Raw genomic sequence first — 24,764 nt, 5'->3', positions numbered from 1 at the left:
CTTGCGTAGTGTAGTCCAGATTGCAAGATTTTGGTACCTGACCTCTGTTGAAATAGAAGTGAGTTTCTTTTCTGATGGTCTCTTCAGGCCTATCAGTGACAGGAATTAGGGAAAGATATATATTAAGGCATACGTACCTGCTTGCATTTTATTTCCTGCTCAGTTTTCATACCCAGGCTGGAAAAATAACAAAACAACTATCTGTTGATCTAGTCAGTTATTCTGTCATTTATCTTCAATTAGGAATAATATGCCTGAATGCTTGTGTTTGATAAGTACCTGAGGGCTTGATGGTATTTTTGAACTTGCCTTCAGTTTAGATCTGTGGAAGTGTTTTGAGATTGAGACCACTTATTTATGGAAAATTATGTATATATATATATATAAAAGGCAAAAGTCAACAGGACTTGTTTCAGCTCTGTCTTGTGATGCTTTAAATATCTAAATTCAACTGCAGCAAATGCTGGTTTGTTGAGCTAGAGAAATGTATTAGGTTTGAAGGAAACAATAGATCTGTGTAAAATTTTCATGATTGTTTTTTTTTTTTTCTGATGAATGGGGACTGGGAAGCTTTTTGAAACATGAAGGTTCACACCTAAGAAGGTCCCTCTTTCCACATCTTTCTATTTTCCTCCATGTAAACCTCTCCTTAAAGCATGGTCAGTAAGTTAATTGGATGCTGAGGTAAACAATAATTGAACATAATATACAGTGATAATTTTTCTGAATGAATATTTGTAAGACATGATATCTGATTTTTTCCATCTTCCATTGTATATGGCTGAGCAGTCAACAAGCATTGCTTAGCCTGAATAAAGTCAACTTTCTCAGAGGAGATTCTCCTTTTTACTTTGGGGGTGTTAGTGCTTGATTTCTTATTAGAGAAGAGTAAACAATAAGATTAATAGTTTTGGATTGATTGCCCATTCTGCTGCTATTAATATATGAAGTTAGCTTAATTTTAATACGTAAGAGTAATATCATTTGATAGCTTTTCTAAATGAATTACCTTAGGGAAATGTCAGCATTTGAAAAATGATAATACTCTCATCTTCAATGTATGTAGTCATTTTAATAGCAGAGTCTTTATAAACATAAATATTTGTATACAAAAGCTATTGTTGAAATTGCAAAGCCTACCCTACTGCTTTTCTACATCTGTTAAAGGAGAAAACATAGCATACACTGTCTAGGGATAAATTCTCTTTTTATACGAACGCTTTTGGGTTGTGTGGCTTTTTCCTTTCTTAAAGCTATTGTTATCTTTGGCTACCAAGAATTTACTGATGGTAATTCCCCTGTCATCAGTAGTCACTTGTAAGCTTGCATAAATGTCTGTAGGGATAGAGTTGATATGACACAGCAAATAACTATATATGGAGTCTGTTAAGCACATACTGATTACAGCAGCCTAACTTTTCTTCTTCTGACTGATCTTACCAACAAATATATCTAAAATATGATAGTCAAGGTTAATAATCTGATAGGGTGGCTTCCTGAAAATGCTTTTAGTTGCTGTTAGCATAGGAATTACTGTATTTGCAGGGGTTAACAGATGGAATCTGATGCAATCCCTCCCACTTTTCCCAGCAGTTTTCATTAGACAAGCGCTCCATAGCAACAGTGAGATCACTGAAGACAGTATTTCATTGATTTTTCCCTCCCGCCCCCTTCCATTTTTAAGCCATTCTTATCACTAAAGTGCAGTTGGGTGAAAGGCATCTTTTTTTTTTTTTTTTTTTAAATTTGCAGAAGGCTTTTGTGGGCTTCTGTCTTGTAAATTATTTGGAAAGCAGAAATCCCTTAGATCTTTTGTGTTTAATGTTTCACTATGTATTTAAAGAGAGATACAGGGTTAGGAGGCTGGATAACTGTACCTGCTGTAGCTGATGTTCTTAAGTATTCTTGCATTGTTTGCTGGTCTTCTAGGGAAAAGAATAATGTAGAGCAAGACCTGAAGGAGAAAGAAGATACCATCAAACAGAGGACGAGTGAGGTCCAGGTAAATAAGACGCAGAATTGTTGCTCAGATATCTGCACCATGTGATGCTTTAATAGCAATGAGATTACTGAATCTTTAGATCGCATCGCTTACTGAGTGGTGGCTAAGGAAAAGAATGTATATTGAAATATATTTGGTATACCAATGTGGATTAGTAGGGTTCTGCATCTTTATATAAATGTGTGAGCTCCTAGGATATGTAATCTGCATGGAGTTTTAAATGAAAAATATTCAAAATAATAGATTCTCTTTTAAACAGGGCTGATATCTACTAAAAACTGAATAAAAGACACTATTGTGCCACAAATAGTAAACTTAACGAGGCTGAATTAAAAGGACTTTTCTATGAGACTGCTTCTTAAAAGTCTCAGTAATTAACCAGCATGAGAAGAATATTGCCTAAAATAAGTGAATTCTGAAGTAATGCATTTGATTTTTATTTAAAAAGACATCATTGGACTTAGTGTAATTTGAATAGAAAACTTGAATTTTGCAAAAATTATATAGTCAGCGTTAGTGTTTAGGGTGTTAACAGTATAAGCTCTGAATTAAATACTGCAAAGCACATTTAAGTTAAATTGTAAGGTGCAGATGCAGCTGGAATTGCAACAATAAAAAAAAACTTCAGTGTTATATCTGATCATTTACATTTATTTCTGCCTTTGTTTCAGGAATCTTTATTAGTTCAAATACTCTCTATTTGATTAAGAGTAAATGATATAAATTTCTGATTTTACTTTGTTTTGGGGGCTGGAAGGTTGGGAAAGAAAATCCAGTGTTGCAAGCATTGTGACTCTTGTGCTCAGCTATTTAATATCCTTAAAGCCTAGATGATAATTAATAGTCTGACCTTTCAGAAGATAATCAGATGCTGGCCCACAATGGCAGCCAGATTCAGCAGCTGCTGGAATGTGTACAGAAGTTGACCATTCCTGCAGTTCTGTCTGTGCATGCCGGCATTGTTCTTCTCTGTGATGAAGAGGACCTTTTCACACTGTTAAACATTCTCACTAATATTTCTATTTGGGCACACATGGTGATTTTGTTAGTTTGTTCTGAAACTTGTGTGTTCATATGAAGATTGAGTTCTCTGCTGCCTTTGTATAAGAGGTGTCTGAAGCTAAATGAAACACCTGCCCTTAATATCCTGAGGCCTAAAATGTTGCAGTCCTAGTGTAATCTTATGTTTATTTTATAGTCTTTGATAGTCAGCAGCATCACAGAATCAATGGAATCATTGTATCCAGAGCAGTTGTGTTAGAAACAACTGTCTTAAATCTTTAACCTCTTAGTGATCACATAAGCTATTTGTATCCTGCTAAATATAAGGAGTTCTCAGTCTGTGCAGAAGGAGCAGTCTGTTACTGACATGTCAGAAAAACGGAAAACCATCAGAATCAAATGGGACATGACTCCAGCATTCATTTTAGCTACTGGCTCTCTGTCTCTGGTCTCCTTGTTCCTTAATGTTGGAGGACCTGCATGTTTCATGAAACTTTCTAGAACTTCACAGGATAGCAGTGACAGACGAAGAATGTCTTTACATCACGTTGTTTGCTTTTTTTTTTTTTTCCTGATGTTCTTATAATGATATTTCTAAAGATGGTATGCACAAACTGTGTTGTAATCTGCCACTTTTGATCAAGCTATTCTAATGGCAGCACACGGAAGGGTTCATCATATCAGGATTATATTCATTAACATAAATTATAACCTCACAAAGGCTTGTGATGGATTGAACAGATCTGTATGAGGGAAGAGATAGAATAGCTATTTTCCCCTATGAAATAATGTATGTGCTGTACAAATAGAGTCTGAGAGGCAGAGACAGAAAAAGAGTTGAGAGAAAACATAACAAACTGATCTATTTTAATGTTTATTAAAGCGTTATCTCTCAGCAATGATTAAGGACTTTTTTTATAGGAAGTAACAGGTAGAATAGTAAAGATTGAGAAACTAAGGCATTTTTTTATTTATTCTGTGATGGAGTTTTAATTTTCTTATGAATAACAGAGATAAGAAACACGGGTGCAAGATATTCTTCTTGGCGGAAGACAACTCAGTTTTACAGAGTTAATGTATCACTAAAACAATAATTTTTGACCACACAAGTATCATCACTGAGGCACTACCTCAAATTATAGACTTTTTTCCACATTCCCAAGGCTCAGATCCTCCATCAAGCACTTTGTATATCTGTATGGTTTCTTAGTGTGTCTGCAAAGACACTGAAATAAATGGTGATTCTCCTGGCTTACCCAACAATGATTGGGAAAGAATACCTAGAATAAAATTCCCTGGAATTCTTCTGACATGAAGTCAAAAAGTCTGTTTCCAGTTTGAAGTGGAATATTGAAACTTTGTGAAGAGATTTTTTTTGAGCAAATGCTTGGTATTCCTGGGGGGAAAAAAAAAAAAAGCACAACTTCTGTTCACATCTATGGAAGAAAGAAAATCTATTTTGGAGATACCAGGTACAGTCAGGTCTCCTCAGAGCTTCTCTACTGCTATGGCTGGAACAGACATTGGGACTCAAGAACCAGTAGCAAGATGGAAAGTCATCTATATTTAGCTTGTGTGTGTGACTGAAAGGAACTGTTACTTCCACCCCTCAACCTGGTTGCATATGTTGAGAGTCAGATGGTATTTGTGTTCATAGTTGTGAAAAAACTGAACAGGTCCCAGTTGTCCAAATCAGTAGTTGCTGTCAGACCTTTTTTGCATATATTGACTCATTTTCCATAAATCAGAAGTAATCAATAAGTCATCTGTTCTGGCTGCTGTAGGTTAGTCATAACATTTAAGCCATTAATTCTGAAGTTGATAAATGGATTTTGATTTTTTTAATAAAAGAACCTGATATTTTATGAGGTAGTCTTCTGACTGTCTTGAGGTTCCCTGTTTTGCTGAGCATCTGACTGCTGCACCATATACATTTGTTTCCATCTCCTCTTGTCCTGGTTAACTGGAGATGTTAACAGATACAGATTAACCTTCTCCCCCTTTTTTAAAAAAGATAACTTAAAGAAATCACCTAAAAATGACAACAGAATCTTACCTGAGAACAGCACAGGAATGCATGATCTCATCAGAATTTCATGTCAGCTTTTTTTCTTACTTTCTTACTGTCCTAAATTTTCTTTCATCTCTATTTCTTTATTGTTGTATATGATTCTTTGTTCAATTACCTTTTTTTTTTTTTTTTGAAAGACTGCAATCTTCTTCTCTCATCTAATACTTCTGTAATAATCCTTTTTGATCTCTCTGTATTACTTCTTCCTCTTGACTCTGACAGTTCTTGCTGAATTCTTGTCTTGATTTTTTTTTTCCAGTTTATCTCTGCAGTTTGAAGTATAACCATTGTTGTTGCTCAGAAATGAACTAATTATCATATGATGCTACTTTCTGTATCTTATATTTTATTTACAGCTGTTCCCTATAACAAAACATGCTATATGTTTCATATATGGAACATGCATTTCTTAACAGGAAAAAAAGAGTTGGGGTGATTTCAGCAAAAATTTGAGGTGGAGAAAATCTTAAAGGAAGTGCATTTGGGTTAATAAGGCACTGATTTTGTACTTTAACTTTGCTGCTAAAATGAGTTTGTATTTCTGGGTGTGTGTTTCTGAGGGGAAAGGAACAGAACAAAGCATTTCTGTTACTAAGGAACTCAATGAAACATACTGCTAAAATATAGAAGAGAGAACGTAGCAGCCTAAGCAAGGATGACTTCTGGATTCAGAAAGGAAGCCTACCTCCCAGTGATTAAATAGTTCTGATCTCTGTTTGGCTCTATGATCCTCAATATTTCATAAGTTGCTTTTTTTGTTGTTGTTTTGTTTTGTTTTGTTTTTTGTTTGTTTTTTATGAAAGAAAGGAAAAAGCAAATAACCTAATTGTTATTCTCTTAGAATTAAAACTTGAGAACGCTTGCTGGTGTGATGCGCAGTACACGTTAGCCTTTGAAAGATAACATGTTGCTACTCTGAAATCTGGCTGATTACTACCACGACTTACTACCACAATTTATACCATGAAATTTAATGGTCAGAGGGAGCAGTGAACAAAGGCAAAGCAAATCTGTTTTATTACAGGATCTACAAGATGAAGTAAAACGGGAGAGCAGTAATCTGCAGAAACTGCAAGCTCAGAAACAGGAAGCACAGGAAATCCTTAATGATCTCGATGAGCAGAAGGCCAAGTTGGAAGAGCAACTTAATGATATCAGGCAGAAGTGTGCAGAGGAGGCCCACTTGGTAAGGTCTACTGGCTTCATCCCTTAAGAAGAAATGTTGCATTTTGAATAATGTATGTTTGCAGTGTGTTGTGATGGTTGGGAAAGGAGAAAAAAAATTCAAGATTAAACAGCATGAGTTGCAGGATTTTGTGACCAACAGAGAATAGGAGACATCACTTATTTCACTGGCCTCTTTATGTCTCAGTGTGCCAACAAATGCAGTAAGATATGTTTGCACACATGTAAAGTTGTGTACAAACAAATGACACAAATGTGTAACACAGTGTAAATGCAACTAGAAACACTACTTACCAGGACTGATTTCTTGGGATAAAAAAAAAAAAAATTCTTTTTTTTTTTCCCTTAACGTAAAATTTCAGGGTTGTGTTTTTTGTTTTTTTTTTTCATATCTTTAATATTAGTAATATCTGTATTGGTCAGGAAAACAGCTTGATCTCATTGAGACCAATAGCAGATTAATCTTCTGTTAGAGTATGATCTGAAGTCTCTGCAATAGCTGGTCATAAATCTTCTGGTCATAAATCTTAGCCTTTGCTGGATATATTTGGAGGTGTGGGGGTATTTTTGGTGTGTTGTTGTTTGTTGTTGTTGTTTTCCTAATTTGACTTCGGAATTCTTGTTTATGCTTTAGATTGCCATGCTGAAAGCTGAAATAACAAGCCAGGAGTCAAAGATTTCAGCATATGAAGATGAACTGACCAAAGCTCAAGAGGAGCTGAGTCGTCTGCAGCAAGAAACTGCAGAGCTTGAGCACTGCATAGAGTCTGGGAAAGCACAGCTGGGACCTCTTCAGCAACATCTGCAAGATTCACAACAGGAAATCAATTCGGTGAGGCATTGTGAAAGGGGAAGGAAAAAAACGAAACAATAATAAATTTATAAAAAAAAACCAAAAAAAAGCAAAACAAAAAAACTGTTTTAGCTGACAGGCTTTGATGTGAAAATGTTTTTTTTCTTTTCACAGTTTCTATACATTCCATTGCTTGCATAGAACGTGTATAGTAGTTATAATTCTTACAGACTGACTCGCGTTGCTCTAAGTATTTATTTCTATTTCTCCAAGTATTGTTAATAAGAGGGAATTCATTATCATTGATAAATAATTTGCTTTAACGTAATGCATGACTAATGAGTAATGCCTCTTTAAATTCCTTATGTCCAATAGTTATCCAGGTTTTCTTCCTCAGCCACAGCCTGGGCCATGATCTCACTGTTCTTAAATTGATGTGACATTGGTATAGAATTACTTAAAACATTTATTTGGTGTATTCTTGAAGGAGGAAGGTGAATGTAAGAGTATTGGGACTAGGTACAGAGAAGCAGAGAGATTGTTGCATTGTTTTTTAAGAACAAAACTGTACTTTGTATGTGCAGTCAACAATTTATTACTTCAGTGAAGAGTTAATTACATACCTTTTTGTCATTTCTGTCATTTATTGCTGAAATAATCATGTGGCTGTAACTATCTGCTTAGGAAAATATATTTTGGATTTTCTAGACTTCAAAAGTTGTGTGGAGGAAGGTAATTTGTAATTTTTTCTTGGAATTCTGATTAAGCAGCCTTTTACGTTTGGAGCTTAAGGCAATTACAAATGAGTAATGTAAAAGGGAATAAACAAAACAAAAACAAACACAAATCAAAAACCCAGACCCAAACAAAGCCAAAGGCTTTGCAAGTCTTATGTGCTTGAGTGGCAATGAAACAAGTCTTTGATACTGCCAGTGATCACCAGTGATATGGCCTGCTTCCTTGGCACAGAAGGTTCTCGGGTCTTCTACCATATCTGTTCAGGAGCAGATTTGTACTTTTTGATGACATTGTATAGTTACTTGATTTTGGAGCGTAAGAATTACCTTCCATCTCACAGTTATGAAGGGAGAGTTGTATTCTAGTTTCCATGTGCTACTGCACTGATACACATGCATTATTTCTGTTTACAGGTGCAAACAAAACTTCTTGAGCTGAAAGAACTGGAAAGTAACCAATTTAGTTGGCACTCTCAGCCACAGACTGTACTTGTTAACGGAACTGCGGATCATTCTAGTCTTAGCAACAGCAGCAGTGAAACTGCTAACCTTAATGAGAATGCTGAAAGGGAAAGCATAGCTGAAGATGAACAAATAAACAATGTATCCCCAGTGAGTAAAGTGTTTTGCCTCCCTGATCATGATGCAATGCAGCTGTGAAGTTGGAATAAATTAAGTATATATTAAGATTGATTGTATTTTGTTTTTAAACGTTTTCAAAGTGAACTTTGAGGATGTTATTCTGAGGGAGTGTTCCAGAGATCTGCAAGTCGATAAGCAGAAAAAGAGGCAACAGGATTCTTTTTGTGCATTAGTTTCCAAAGCTTAATGTCATAAATTGAAGAGTAAAATTAATGTTAAAGAAGAGCAGCTGTTTCCAATTGGTACAACAGAAATAGAATGAGGAATAGTACAAAAAGCTAAGGGCTGTCTTGCTTTTTAAATGCCCGGTTTTGTGTCTCAATTTATCAAACACTTCAGCGTGTTCTAAGTATGAACCTCTTGAGGTATCCTTTAGTATATTCTTACAACAGTTGGATACTTAAAATGGAGTAAGTAGTGTAGTGTTCTGTTTACTTACACTGAATTGCTTTTATCCTTACATAGACAAGAAATAGTCCTGAAACAACAGCTGCTGCTGCAGAAGAAGACAAAGAGACTCCATCTGCAACTGTTACGAAAAAAGTGAGTTTGTTCAAATTTAAGGGAAGATGAAGTGAATGTAAAAACAAAAAATAAAAATAAATAGGGCATGATGTCACAAATGCATTCATCTTATATAGCAGGTTGATTTTTACTGAGGAATATTTTGGCTCTGTTGAGTTCTGATGAATTCAAACTCATTTTAGCTTTAAGAAGTTAATAAATGATAACAGTATGAGATAAGTGTCTCACACTTCTTACCTTTCATTGCTTCTTTCATGTTCTTCAGGAGGATCCGTTTGATGCTGAATCTCATCCATTGCCTGATATAGTTTCTGAAACAAGCTTAGAGTTCTTCCAGTCTGACCCTTTTGTTGGCAGTAAGTACACTCTTCTCTCTAAATGCAGATTTGCAGAAATGTCTTCTGTTTGAGCACAGATTAAACTTCCAGTCTTTATGGAATAAATGTGAAAGTACTTGAGTGTCTAGAACCAATAGCATTACAAAAATACAAATGAGAGTTACAGGGTGTGTCTCTAACCCGTGTTTTTTTCCTGAGTGCCTCTTTTTTCTTTTTCATTTTTTTCCTTCTGGAGGTCTCATTTTGGTATTAAAGGTGTGGGCATACTTGTGAAACATGTGGTGTCACTGATCTAATTTGGAGCACAGAGCCACAAACAGATCATCTGAGGGTTCAGTGAGCTGTGGTGTAGGGAGCACGTGGGTGGCTGAGAGTGAATGGCTGTGGCCTACTTATGGCAAGTTAGGTACTCAAAAAAAGATAATATGGAACTGTACCATCTGTTCATCTTGTGAAAGTGCTGTGCTTTATTTTAAGAACTTGCCACTTAAGAATTCAGTTGCTCCTTTTTTTTTTTTTTCTAATGTTGGAAGGAGTGATCTGTCTGGATGGAGACACTTGAAGTATGGGAAGAGTTAATTTGGATTAACTGTCGAAACAGATGTATGCAGCTAAATAAGCTAAATTTATTTTGCATCACTTGGCTTTTAAAAGATTGCCAATGCAGATTTAAGCTTTAGTTCATCTTTTTCACTTAAAAATATTAAAACAACTTCAGTGATTTCATGTACGTATTGTTTCTTATTGTGTTTATATGATGAAGTAGCTCTGCTTATGGGGCATGACAGCCTTCCTTTCAGAGGAGAAAGATATGTCAATTAATCAACCTTCTGGATTTTATGTGCTCAGTTTGTTTAGAGGTAGATATCTAGAGCTGTAAGACCTTATATATGTGAAATGAAGAAGTGTACTGGTGCATATACTTGCATCTATTATAGAAATGAACACTTGATGGTTGCTATCCATCATGTCTGTGAGAATTAATAAAAGTGGAACTAAGTTTTCATCAGTAATTAGCCTGTATTACTGTGGTGTAAATACTGCACTATGTGCATCTTTACTGAGAGCAGCCAACAGAGATGCATTTTTTCAGATGGCTGTTGCTGTTTGCTTCATGCTGGTAATAAATTATGTGATGAATATTTGCTTTGTCTGTTATCAGCTCTTGTTCCACTGAAAATAATGAAACACTTCCTCTGAGTAAGGGGAAATTCTAGCTTTAGAAACTTATTTGTATCAAAAAGGCTTCAACTCAGTACACAGGCATTATGCTTTAAAATCTACAAATCACTTTTTCCTTTAAACAGGTGATCCCTTCAAAGACGACCCTTTTGGGAAAATTGGTGAGTAACTTTGTAACTTTCTAACTTCTAATCTTTCTTCTTTTTTTCTTTTTTTTTTCTCTTCGTAAATGATTCCTAGTAGAACAGTACATGGGGGGAAAAGCATCACCACTTACAGTGTGAAAAAGATGGTAAGGACTTAAAAAGTCACTGTAGTATGGATATATAGCTGTAGCAACTGCCCACTTGTGTTAAACCTTTTCAGAGAAGCCTGTTCCCTAGGAACTTCTCTCTTGCTTTTGAAAGTATTCTTAGTGGGGATTTAAATACATGGAGGTGGTAAAAGGAAGGTCCCAAACTCAAAGGATGTTTTGTTTGCAGAGAAGTCGGACTGTACTTTTAAAGGCTCTTAATTCAGCAACTTTCTGTAGCATAAATATTGAAAAAGATGGGAAGATCTGTTGAGACTGAGTTTAAGCAATACCATTGCATTACTTGCTCAATCCTGAACAGCACTACCAGTGGCAAAAAGAAAATGGGCAGCAGGAAGGCTACAGCAAAACAGCATGGTGCACCCAGTGTCAAATAAGGAAACATCAGTTATGTTTGGGGGGTGAAGGAGAAAAAAGTATGAGAGTTCTGAAAAACATTAGTTTTCATAAAAATGCTTCTTTGTAAGGGGGCTGAGTTAAAGAATGTCTTTACATGGTTCTGCTGAAGTAATGGCACAATATAGTTTTTGTTGTGTGCAGAAAATGTTGGTTTGTCTAATATTTGAACCATGGAATTCAGATTATTCACAGATCAAGGATTTTTGAAGCATCAAATCTGTCTTAAATGTGTCGCCTTCCTAGAGAATGAAAGAAGCAATGTAACATTTCATTTTTAAAATGCTAAGTTAAATAAAGCAAATAGAATTGTTAATGAGATGTTTATTTTTTTTTAGATCCCTTTGGTGGTGATCCCTTCAAAGGCTCAGATCCTTTTGCAGCTGACTGTTTTTTCAAACAGTCCTCCACTGATCCTTTTGTGACTGCAGGCACTGATCCATTTAGTGCAGCAATCAACAGTAATAACAGCACAGTAAGCTGATAGTGTATTTTTTACTACTATATATAATTTGGACAAAATTAACCATCTGGTGCTCTTGGACCTACCTTAAAATTCAGATATTCAGAAATCATGTAGATGAAACATTTCTCACTACATGGTTCTCTTGTCTCTTCCTGTTGTATTCTAGAATTAGTCATACAGAAAATAGAAATAAAAACATTTTTAAAATATTTCAGTGTGTAGCTCTACAAATTAGAATGCTTTAGGGTTAATGAGTTAAGCTCTGTTAATAGCTGGTGGAACTTGATCTTTATTTTCTTTCAAGTTTATTAATCTCACCAGGTTCTGTTGAGACATTCCACTTTTTTTCCCTCCGAAGCTTATAGGATCAATAAGTATGTTTTGTCTTATTTAAAATCTGATGTGATAGCAAGTTCTTCTAAAAACCCAAGCTGTTTTACAGATGTGGTGTTTGTTTTTCATCGTCTTTTTAAATTTGTCACTGAAACCCAGTCATAATGTGGAAATTGTTACTGAATGGCATATTCTTTCAAATATACCTAGGCCTAACTTCTAGCTGTTCATATGAAAACTGAGCAGTTACTGATCAATCTACCAGCCTACAATAAGGTAGAACTGGACACTAAGCCTTGTAGGGTGTAACTTTAATGAAAATAAGGTTGGTAGACACTTATTCTGAAAAGCTGAAATTATGTCTTAAGTTTGTCCTAGTCTTTTTGCAATATCCTCTCTTCAGTGGTGCTAATCATACCTCAGTTCTAGTTTTGTATGTGTATAAAATCTGCACCTATGTATTAGAAATACAGATGGACTTTAACGCATGTAGGAAGCAAGTTAAGTGGCTGTGGAGTGTGCCAGAGGTGAACCTGCAAAAATGAGATAGTGAGGAATTACTCTGCCTTACAGGGTGTCCTTTTCCTTCTGTATGATATGTGTGTTATGCAGATGTTGAGGTCACATTACCAGACCTCCAGCCTTAAAAATTGGCTTTCTATAACCTGCAGTACTTATTCTGCGCACTGTCCTTCTTCAAATCACAATATTCTAGTACTTCCAATTCGTGGACTGACAATAAGAGAAGTGTGGAGGTGTGGGATGCACAGTCCTTAGCAGCTGATCCTTGTGTGATCTGCATTTCTAAAGTTATGCATTTGTCAGAAATGCTTTACTGCATCTTTGTTATTGGTGTAGCAATATCTTCACAAAGAATGTCTTTTTTTTTTTTTTTTAATTTTGATACCTGGCATAAAGATGCTAGACCAACATTATCTTAAACCTTCTAAACATAAATTGTGATGGTATTTGTAGAATGTGAATTCATCAAGCTGAAAAACAAATTTCCCACTAAAGTAATTCTTTTATTTTAGACAGAGATACCGAAGAAAAATGATCCTTTTGCCCCTGGCGGAACAACTGTTACTACATCAAATGATTCAGGTAAAAGGAAACGTGAAACTTACTATTACTTTCTTTTTCTTGTTTTTGTTCCTAGTCTTGACTGAATTTGTAATGAGGGCATTTTAAGGACTTTTCCAAATTAACATTTAACATAAGGAACAAGTTTGTAGAGAGTGTTTTTATTTAAAATAAGCAAAGAAGTCATTATCCTTAGCATGTATCACTAAAGACTGATTTTGCAAAAATGTTCATCTTCATCTAAAACTGGTGAAATATCCTGATCTAAGTGTTTGGGCTAGCTGAGTGGTTTCTACTACTTCCCATTAGGGTTGCTTTTAGGAGATTTCATGTTGCTTTCAAAGTAACATACAAGGTAGTTATGTACTGTGTAAGAGAATCTAAAATAGAACAACTGTTTGATCAAGGTTTCTGTTTGTATTGCTGTGTCCCTCTCTTATCTGAGGGTAAAGATGTTTTTGGGAGGAGTCTAATCTACTCTATTGCCAAATTGCATCAGGAAGCTCATGAATCCAAGGCATGAATCTTTGTGATATTGTACAGTAAGCAGTAAAAAACAAAAAAACACATTGTTTTTGGAGGCAAAAGAGGGGATTATTAGTAAATGTAGAATGCTTCTTACTTTACAATAGAACAGCAGTCTTTACATGCTTTGTGGCTTGCAAGAGTTGAAGAGCACTGTTGTTACTACGGGTTGAGTTCATACAAGGTATGAAGACACTTAATTCCAGATGAGAGCTTACTGTTGGAAGTGAGCTCATTTGTATTCATAGTCATCGTATATTTGTGGCTGTACACACAAAAATACCTGTCGGTACACAGATATATCAATAGAACCTTTTCAGGAGAATTATTATTGTTAATCAGTTGTTAATATCTAGATTTTTTGTAAAAACTCCTCAAATAGTGAGTGCCCACCTAATTATGTATTTCACATGGAAGTAGTCTATGCTTCAATATATGTAACAGCTGCTTTTTTTGTTGCAGGATCTTTCAGTGTTTCATATTTCATTTCTGTTTGCTTGATTTTTGTTTACTTAGCTACAGACCCCTTTGCCTCTCTGTTTGGAAATGAATCCTTTGGAAGTGGCTTTGCTGACTTCAGCACGATGTCAAAGGTAATGTGAAATTAGTATCACTCATAGAAAATGCATGAAACTCTGCAGTGACTTACTGTATTCTTATTTCTTATGGTTTTTTTATCGTTAGTTTTGCCAATAAAAATTTACAATGGTTAACTTTCTTGACAAAGAGGTTTTTTACAGTAAATTGTCTTGCAATTCCATTGTGAAAAACACAAAGTAAGCTTTGTATTTTCTCTGTATTTCAAATGCCTTTGAATGTATATAGCTGCACTCAACTTCTCATTGCTGTACACACTGACCCTGATTTTTCTATAATTTTCATCAATGTTTGCTTTTATTCTTCCTGGATTATGAGTTTTAAAAACAAACTTTCATTTCTAAAGATGGAAAGTATTGGTGGAATTGCACTGAAAGTGTGTATGTTGCTGTTTTCTTTCTTTCTCAAAGGCCAACAATGAGGATCCCTTTGGCTCTTCCACATCAGGCTCTGTCAAAAATGTGGTTATAACCAAAAACTCATTTGAAGAGCCACCAGCCAAAAATGAGGACGTCCCTCCTGCATTGCCCCCTAAAACTGGAACTCCCACAAGGCCCTGTCCACCACCTCCTGGTAAGAACTGATGTGAGATGCTGGTTAGCTTCTTTAACATTGGTGGTAGGGCAATAATTACAAGGGGATGGTGAAGTATACTGGACTAACAATGAATGAGTGAGAAGATATAAAACAAGTCTGCTCTTGATCTTTTTTTTTTTTTTCCTCAGTTAAATTTTGCTTGACATTTGTGGCAGCATAGCTTGCTGTTTTTTCTGAGTTTGTTTTTTTTTTCCCTTTTTAGGGAAAGGGGAAAAGGATTTTTAAAAATGGGACAATATAGAGTTAATATGGGTATCTGCAAGAACACAAATGGCTACAAATTAAACAGTTGCTGTTGTAATAGGCTGTGAGTATTGTTTGAAGTGAGAAGCCATTGTGTTCTACCTATTGCAAAACTTCCAGTTTTAATTCTGTCTTTAAGTAAATATTAAAACAACTCAGTGTGTATGTGGCTGGAGTAAAATAAATTAAACTAGTGTTAAGGTGACTGCCTCAGATGTTCAGATTAAATTTTTCCAGGTTGCCTTGCCAGAGGTCTGTAGTGTGAACCTAGCCAATGCAATAGCAATAAACCCAGGTTTCCTGTACTGTTCTTTGTTCAGTCATATCTGAATCATCTGGTTTGCTCCATGATACACATCAATCTTCTCCAGGAAATACTATGATTGTCATCAAAGTTAACCAAACCCTCTTCTGGTTGCATGTAGTCCATGTTACAATAGATTCTGTACTTTCAATCTTTTTTGTTCTTCATAGATTGGAAAATACATTACATTTCTAGTATTCATTTAACTTTTCATCCTTCATTTCATTCTCTTTAAAAACTTTTACTGCATCCCTTTCACTACCACACTATATGATTGAATTTTACAGTGTTCTGGAAAACTATAGCATGAAACTTGAGTAAATATTCATCTTTTCCCCTCGAAAGAGGACAACACAGAAAAAGTAATACTAAAAGTTTAACTTAAGTGCTTAATTGCAATGCTGAAGTGAGGAGATCTGTTTCATGCCTTGCAAGTAGCCTGTTTCATTACAAATAACGTAATATAAAAGCAGTTGACATGACAAGTGGTGTTAATTAGAACATTCGATAGTGTTTCTTTCTATGAAGGCTCTTAAAGGAGTGTGTGTGGAATTTTGGACTTCATTATTTAGGATGGCTACAAGGTCGTGTACGGATTCATTTTTAGAATGCAAGCACCTAGTGGCAGAAAACCAGTACTGCTATTAATGGATGGCTGGAAAAAAAAGTACCCTGTTCCTGTGGTTATCTTGATAACCATTCCCAATAAATTCTTTGCCCATCGTGAATCATAAATTGAGATATTTAAGTGTATTTGTTCTTAATGACTCTCTTGGTCTCATTCAAAACAAAGGAATGCTTTTTTGAGGAAGTGCCTGTCCTTTTAAAACTTTCTGATAATGGAAAGTGTGTGGAAGGGCTACTTGCTTGCTTCTGCCATCCATTGCCTTTCCAGACACTGATGAGTGCTACCATTTCATGATTTTTGGGTGGGCTTGGCAACGTACACTTCATATTCTTACAATTATTAATCCTTCCTCTGTAAAAGGATTCTTTTTCTAGATGTCATTTGAAGCTGCTTCTCCCACAGTATTTAGGAAAATAAAAACCATGCCTTGTTTGCCAGTGATAGAACATGATCAGCGAGGGAGGACTATCATGGGAAGGTTATCTGAGAATTGTCTAAATAAATCCCCAGAGGAGCATTCCTAGAAGCCTCTAAGTCATTACTGAATTAGGATCTCTTTTGGCCTGTGAAAAACAGAAGCATACAACTACTGTAATGGTCAAACCACTTACTGAATTTGTTAGGTGAATTCAAAAAACTGCAATGAAACCTTTCCTATAAATAATAACATATGGAGAGAATGGTGGGATGAAATTTAGCTCAACTGTTCTTGGAAGGATTTGGGTTAATGTCCTCAGAGGTGTTGAAAGCTGACTGGGGTTAAGCTGAAAAAAGATCAGGTGGGGGCTCATGTCTGCTTCTGTTTCATCTGCAGCTGCTTAGGCAAGGATTAACAAAATAGTTAAGCCTGTTTGTTATAGTGTTTGTTATATGGCTTAATTGTCTTCATTTTTCTGTGAAATGGTGTGAGTTAGCATAGTGAGAGGATGCTTTTCCTTGCTGTTTTTGAAGACTTGTATTTCTGTTCTCTAAATCAAATTCTGTTACTTTGATCCAGACAAATAATAATTCCAGTAAGGCTTTTTTTATCATGGATAATTGATAAGCAGAAGAAATTACTGTGTTGATAGAATAGGGACTAAAGACTTAGGAATTCTCTTCCCGAAATATTGCTACATCAGAACATAATTGTGCTCTTGAATCATTAACATACATGTGTTCCTTTTCATCTGATTACAATTTAAGAAATATTGGGCCATGCCCTCATTTTTTTAAACTGGCAACCCTTCCTCTGAAGTCATTATAATCCACTAATTTATCAAGAAGAGGTTGCATTCCAAACAGCTTTTGAATTTGTTTTGTTTTTTTTATTAATACTATTTTTGGCATGTTATTACCTGCTATCTTAAATTCATTTTAAATTCATTTTAATCTAAGGGAAAAGACCTATCAATCAAATAGACTCTTCAGATTCCTTTAAACCGAGGGATCCATTTCAGCCTTTTCCCACCCCAGAAATTCCCAAAGAACAAGAAGCAGATCTATTCTGTGATCCATTTGCTCCCACCAGCATCGGTAAAGAGGCTGACCCCAACAATTTTGCAAACTTCAGTACTGTGAGTAAACACTTTTTACATTTGTTTCAGTATGCTGTCAGCTTTGAATCGTTCACACTGACATCTTCAGTCTAATTTAAAATATTAACACACGTCCCTTTTGCACATGGGATCTTGCTTCCACTAAACAATAGTTACATTTAGTTTACAGCTGAGGCTGCCCTAAAATAAAACAATGCAATAAATGATGAAGTTAATGTTTATGTTGCATTGCTTTTGTGAGTTTGTAATACTTTTTTCATGGAGGCCTCCTTTTAGAAGTAGGACATTTTATATATTTGTTCTAGGTATTATTCATTTTATCAAAGCACAGAGCAGATGTAAAATATCTATAGGTATAAAAGCACACTTAATTATCTAATTAAAAATACAACAAAAGACATGATTTTAATCTTCGTGTCACTGAACTGTTTAGTTATAATAGTGAAATATATGACTGAAATAGTGATAAACAGCTTCATAGTAATGTATGTTAATGAAATGTAATGTGGTGAGTTTGGAATGGCAAGTAAATTCTAGATTTATGTATGATGCAGTGAAAAGTAGTGTCTCTTTGTAACCAGAATCCATTTCATAGAAGTCGTGGTGTCCAAGCAGTAGAAGCAAATCTAAAGGTTTGTGCATGCCTATATATATAAATTTTATTTTATTTTTGAGCTTTTGCAAAGAGTAGTTTTGGAAGGCATCATTTCACTTCCCATCTTGATAGCTGTGAAATGCAATTTGCATTCACAGTAACGTGATCATACTGCTTTTTTTTTTTGGTGGGGGGTGATAAACCATTTGCTTGATTGAAGCAAATGGAAGGTTGATAGTTTTTCAGAACTGACTTGCACTGGTTGACGTGTCTTTTTAGCATGACAGTAATGTTACTGATTGCTTTTACTGATAGATGGTCTGAGAAGCTAGTTTGGAGGACAGAATGTGAAATGTGGAGGGGGAAGCAAAAGTTAATTATTTTTATAAAGGAAAAAGCATTCTCTTCTAGCCGTTACTACTGAAAGAGTAACAAGTGAACTATGGAGAAAACAATCTTTTCTACTCTTAAATACTAGCTCGAAGCAGGAACTAACTGGAGTACATAGTGATAACCCTTTAAGACTTAACACTGGGATGTTCATGAGCACATGGGCTTCACCTACCTCTTAGCTTTTCTGCATGCCGAATAGAAACACATTTTGGTATTATCTTTTGTATTGAAAATAATACCATGTTTTCTGATTTAGTCATTGTATCACAGCAGTTCAGTTCATATTCTGTTCATATCAAAGTGCATTGAAAGGATCTGTTCTTTTTCTTCTCCACTTCTCCACTTATCACACTTATCTTTCTCTGTATTATCAGTAGGCTTCTAACTGTTACCTTAATATTCTGCTGCTTTTTACCTAAGTGTGTTTCATCTGCACAATTAAAGTCATTCTACAGCTAATTTTCATAGTCATTGTCATCTGGAAAAGGCATCTCTAATGAGGTACAATTAATTAGGATGTCCTGTCATGCTGGATATGGGTGTACTTGCTGTATGTTCTCACCATTCATTCAGAATTTTTATAGACTGGTTTGTTATTCAAAAATGATTTGATTTTAAATTATAGCACTTGCTGTTCCTTGTAACCTTTTATCAAAACTTAATACTGAATTTTGAAATATGGTGTATTAAATGAAAAATAGAGCAATAGGGTGGCTTCAGTGCAGTTCTTAATAGTTAAACCTTGAACTAAGCTAATAGTAATAGTTTACTGACAGTAGAAAGCAAGTAATATTCAAAAACTGTAGTATGTGAAATGTTTTACTGAAACTCACTTAAACTAAGAACAGGATTAGTTATTGCATTATTAATCTGATTATTTTGTCTTTTAAAAATGCAGTATTCTACTGAGGAAGACATGATTGAATGGGCTAAGAGGGAAAGTGAGAGAGAAGAGAAAGAAAGATTGGCAAGACTAAAACAGCAAGAGCAAGAAGACTTGGAACTGGCTATTGCACTCAGTAAATCTGAACTATCAGAAGCATGAAGTTTAGAATAAGATGTTGTCATATGTCAACTGTTTTGTCCCTTTTCCTGAATACCTAACCTATTTAAATGTTAATCAGAAGATTACATATATACAGAAAAATTAAGAAAGGATTTAAACTTTTGAAAGTGGTGTGTTCCTGCTAAATTCAGTCCTTTTGGTTATTTTTATTGTTTGAATAACTTAATTCTAGCATTCAATTTCTCTCAAGTTTTCAGGAAAATAAGGAACTTTTCCCAGATGTAAGCAAATCAGTTGAAAATGCAGAAAATGAGACGTTAGCTTGACTGTAATCTGTCAGCAGTTGGTAATTGAGCATAAAGTGAACACAGCAATTATTCTGCCATGGCTGATTGTCTCCCATCAAGCAGTTAGTCATTTGAAACCTCTTCTAGAAAGATTTTAGTAATGCCAGAGTTGTGGAGTGCTTTCTTTTATATGTATACATATAGATATTTTTTTTTCTTCATTGAAGATTCTGTTTGGACTTGAAATAACAATCTTCATGGAGTCTAAGTCAAAAAGAGTGTGTCTTACACAAACCTTTAATGCTTTTCTTGCATGGTCATAGGTTTTAAGACCAGTTACTTTGTTTTATAAAGCAATTAAATGGAAGATTCGTGTGCATTTGCTGTTGGCCAAGATGACTGTCAAATAACAAGGCCCCACTGCTGTTTGAGCCAGTTTTGCCTGTGAAATATGCAGATAAGCAATTGGCAAGATAACTTGCCTGTTAACTGGCAAGATAGTAAGTTGAAAATGAAATGAGATTGAGAATAGAAAGAAAACATGTTGTCTGATTTTTTTTTCATTATTTTTTTAAAGGTTGCTTTTTTCCTGTATGTGTAATTTATTGAATGCCAACAGATAGTTGCACCTTAAACTGATTTTTTTTTTTTTTTTTTTTAATGGTCACTGAGTGGGATTGATATGATTTTAATGAGAATAACTTAATGGAAGTAACTTATTGTTCACTTTGAAAGAACTCCATTCTGGAGAATTGGTTTAATTAAAATAATTCCAAAAATAATCTTTTGCCCTATCTAAGAAAAATGGATGGCAGCAGCGTAAGCATCAAGAGATTTTTATTTCTTTTTTGCACTTTTAACTTGTGGTGTTTCTATTGAGGAATGGAAAAGGTTCAACACGCAGCACTGGGAGGAGGAGTTGAACTCAGCCATGCTTCAATACATTTAAGCTCTTCCTATTATCTGCCAATGCTGCTGTTGAAAGAGTTTGATAGTTTTCAGTTTTTCAGGAAAATGGGTAACCGGACTGGGATGTTTTTTCTTTTGCACTGGGAAATGAGCATTTAAACACCTGCTCAAAAAAGATAACTTAAATTTTTGCAAGGATTAAATAGTTAAAACTTATCTATACATCTTTGTAATGAGTGTACACTAATCTTGCAAATCATGCTTAACTGGATTACATAGTTTCTTATCTTTTGTTAAAAAATGTATACTCAGTGGACCAACACAATATTATTATGTATATATTATATATATATTCTTGCTTTCCTTTATGGAATTTAAAAGTTTTGAGTCATTTGATGTTACATTTCATGTTACTGACTCTGACTATAGTACTTTTACTCAGACTACCAACAAACCACTGCTGTGAGCTAAATGGCATTACTTATGAAGTTTTAACTTTTTTTTAAAAAAGAAACTTGTTCAGGTGGGATTAGCCTCTATTTATAGACTTCCCTTTTGTTTAAAAATTCTAACAATAGCCTGTAATTATGAAGAAATAAAGTTTAAGTACAGAAGTGTGAACTGTTTGCCTATTTTTTCAAAAGGGTGTGGAGCTGTAAAGTAACATGGAAATGTAACGTGAACGTTAGAAGGTGCTCTGTTTGTAGTCTGATGGGAGCTGGTTAATTTTCCAAGAAACAAGCTGCTTGACTGGTGGGGTTAGCTGAAGTGCATATTAATCTCATTTGTCACTTCCTTCATTAGGAGTCATGGCAGTTTCACTGAGAATTCATGCTTCATCTGCCTCAGGATTTTTGCCTGCACAAGGTTTGCAATGCTCAAATGTTACATTCTTAGTATTCCTTTGTGAAGATATGTCAGCATATCATGTGCTCTCAACATAAAGCACATTTTCTTGGCTTGGTAAATCTTTAGTTTGACCCAGAGTATTCTTCTCAATATGGTGCATCACATCTTCATGTCAAGATGTGGATGTAGACTGCTTGGTCAGCAGTTCAGGAGTTCCAGCAGACTTCTATGTCTTGAGATACTTCTGTTACAGCAGTGATCAATATTAATGTACTCATCTAAGTGGCCCCAAATATTTTTTTTCTGCTTATCTTTTTAATGATGCATCAGTTGATTTAGACAACGTAATATTTTCATTAATTTCAGTAGATTCATACACATCCTTGAGGTTGTTTGCAACTGTCTGTGGGCAAGTTTTTTTCTTTTCAAATCCTCTACCAAGTTCACATCTTGGACATACTTTTGCCTCCGACTGTGCTGCTTTCAACCTTGTCTTCCCTGCAAATTTTGAGCTGTCCATATGATTCTATCATGAAACTGAAAGTAGTTGCTGTTCATCTTGAATAATTTGATATACTTTTCTGTCTTTGTCTAATTTAATGTCTTCTGAGGTCCTGTCGTGTAAAAGTTCATTGAATTCACAGCAAACCATTGCACTTTTGATTTAAGAGATCAATGTTTAGCAGATGAATTGGCCACTTGACAGCTACATTTCCAGTGCAAAGTAACTTAATAAGAAATTGTATCGGTGGCATGTACTGGGGATTAATGTTAAATATCTGTTATCATTGCCAAGTACTGACAAAATAAAATGGCAATAAAGGTGCTTAATAAAGGACCTGACATACTGAGTTGACTTAAATTGTCTAGAAGTCTGTCTGCTACTTTAAGCCTGGAGACATGATGTAACAAAGAATGCTAACCCTTCTGCTCAATTCTTAAACTCTGTTGTGTCCAACATCAGTATTGGACTTCCTGATTTCTTTGGTAACACACATTTCCTTGCCATCCTTTGCCACCTGACGTGCCATCTGTATGTTACTTCTTCACACAAATAGCATCCGGTTGTCAGAACCATGTTGCCTACTGTTGTTTCCCCATTAACTTGTTAATAGTTTCATTTAGCTATTGAAACTTAAAATTCTATGTTTCAGAATTAAAAATTTTTAGCAAAACTATAACTTCAGTATCGGAATGCTTTAGTTATTCTTTAGCCTGAATCTTCCAATGTGTGCATTGTGTTTTACAATATTGACAGAGCAGTATTTTTCATTGATATCATTTTTAGATAATAAAGGAGACAGAGCTAAATTATTAAAGGGTAAAATGAGAAAAGTAACTTATCTTCAAAATGTTGTCATTTCCAGTCTTCACGGAATGCTCTTGAATTTAATTGTGTTGTTTATTAGAGTGATGGTTGGGATTCCTAGGCATCCATTGTTTACCATGAGACGGAAGAAGATTTGTCTCGTGCAATTGTAAATCACAAAATGTAAAATTAAAGCAGATTGTCAGCAGTTATTAATTGAAGTGGACAGAAATCTTCCCAAATTGAAGATCCTTCCTGATGCAAGTTTGAAACTTACTTTTTGGGTAAGTAGAGTGGAATGTTAGTTACCTGTATGGGTGTTACTGAACACCTCTTGCACTAAAAGATCTTGAGCTGCTAGGATGCCTTAGATTTTGAATTGAAAATGAAAAGCATTAGCTTTTAAAGATCAGGTAGCTGATGGATGGAAAAATGCTGCGTTGTTTGGAAGTTAAGAAGTCAAGATGTTTCCAATTATGTCTTGTTGAATTATTGAATGATTTTGGACAAACCACTTTTTAATGCTAATCCTCCTCCTGTTTTCTAAATGACAGAGGGCCTGGCAGTATATTATGTAACTGCTGAAATTAAGAGGCACCCTTGTACATAGTAAAAATTGCGTGCTGCTTTACTTGTGTATATTCTACAGGCAAGGAAGATGTTACATTTAACATAAGCAGCCAGTTGTACTCTAGGACTGTTCAAACTGGAAATAGATTAAGAATTCGGCCAAAAATGCTGCTCTGAGCACGATACACTTGCTTGAGGATTTAATTTGCAGGTAACGCAGGTTGAAATTCTAACCTTTATTTCAGAGGTCTGTCTCAACTGCAAGAGATCTTTTTAAGACTCTTTGCAAACTGACAGCTTTCCCGCTTTTCTGTCAGTAAAAGAATTCATTAATTAAATGCATTATTTCCATTTTTCTCTCCACCCAGCTGTCCCTGTGCACTGGAGCGAGACCCAGGACTCCTCCCCCACATTTTATACCTCAGGAACCGTGTTCAGCTAATCAGTCTTTTTTAACCTTACACATCCACTGTTCTCTAATGTGCCCATTGTTTCATTGTGTCAACCCCGTTCTCCTGTTTGTCCTGCCACACCCTCCTCTGTGTGTGTGTTCACCTTTCCCTTTTTCCCCTGCTCATTTCCTTCCACAAACTGTTACCCCGTCAACCCGTATGCTAAGATCATAATACAACAGACGGTCACATTGTTTTCAGCATCGCATACCAGTGTGTAGCTTAAATTGTCTTAGCATTATTTGTTTTTCATTATGCTTCTGTAAATGAAGTTGTCCTTACTCTGTTCGTGCTGACCTGGGCTGTGTGCACTGCTGGGCGGCACCGCTTTGTCCAGCTGCTGTGCTGTGGGCAGGAAGGCTCCAGCTTCACACCCACGGCCATTGGAGCACGCTGACATGGCGGCCGTCCATCCAAACCTGGGCTAACGAGGAGCCGTGCTGTGCTCCTCTCAGCAGCCCTAATAGCCCTAATTCCAACCTGCTGCCAGCAGCCGTGCAAGAGCAAATTGTAAAACGTCACTTCGGAATTTCTCAAGAGTGTCTTGGCTATTAGTGTCTGGTTTTTAGTTGCGGTCTGGAAATTGCTTCACAGTCTTAACACTGAATTAAAGTTAAACGTCTTCGAGGCGGATTCCCTTCCGGCTGACAGTACCTTTGCTTACCTGCACTACTGTCCTCAATTTTTGTTAAAATTTTTGGTAAAACTGTCGATGACCTGTGAGAATTTGGGCTCGGGCCAGGCGGCACGGCGGGATGAGCCCCGCGCGGGACGCGGGAGAAGAGGCGAAGTCCCGCAGCGGACCCCGCACCTGTTCGCAGCGCCTCGCGCTCCGTCCTCGCTCCGCCCCTGGCGGGCGCTGCCGCAGCCGCTCACCTGTGTGGGCGGTCCCTC

General features: G+C 35.8%; 1 protein-coding gene across 2 annotated transcripts; it reads left to right on the top strand.

Moving 5' to 3' along the window:
• The first annotated feature begins 1,756 nt into the window (after window positions 1-1,756).
• On the top strand, window positions 1,757-22,382 carry EPS15 (epidermal growth factor receptor pathway substrate 15). 2 transcript variants are annotated; one of them, XM_031554915.1, is made up of 14 exons: window positions 1,757-2,002; window positions 6,100-6,261; window positions 6,895-7,092; window positions 8,205-8,402; window positions 8,898-8,975; window positions 9,223-9,313; window positions 10,603-10,638; window positions 11,525-11,661; window positions 13,020-13,089; window positions 14,110-14,186; window positions 14,601-14,763; window positions 17,340-17,518; window positions 18,082-18,132; window positions 19,387-22,382. In XM_031554915.1, exons 1-14 carry the CDS (start codon window positions 1,832-1,834, stop codon window positions 19,531-19,533), a joined length of 1,758 nt encoding a protein of 585 aa, XP_031410775.1. In that variant the 5' UTR covers window positions 1,757-1,831; the 3' UTR covers window positions 19,534-22,382. The 2 variants fall into 2 exon arrangements, with proteins under 2 accessions (XP_031410775.1, XP_019474314.1); XM_019618769.2 differs by lacking the exon at window positions 18,082-18,132 and having other exon boundaries at window positions 1,760-2,002.
• The last annotated feature ends 2,382 nt before the right edge of the window (window positions 22,383-24,764 follow it).

This window comes from Meleagris gallopavo, chromosome 10, assembly GCF_000146605.3.
Source record: "Meleagris gallopavo isolate NT-WF06-2002-E0010 breed Aviagen turkey brand Nicholas breeding stock chromosome 10, Turkey_5.1, whole genome shotgun sequence".
Taxonomy (NCBI): domain Eukaryota; kingdom Metazoa; phylum Chordata; class Aves; order Galliformes; family Phasianidae; genus Meleagris; species Meleagris gallopavo.
Note: the sequence above shows the minus strand (reverse complement) of the source record. Positions and strands in the feature narration are given on the sequence as shown.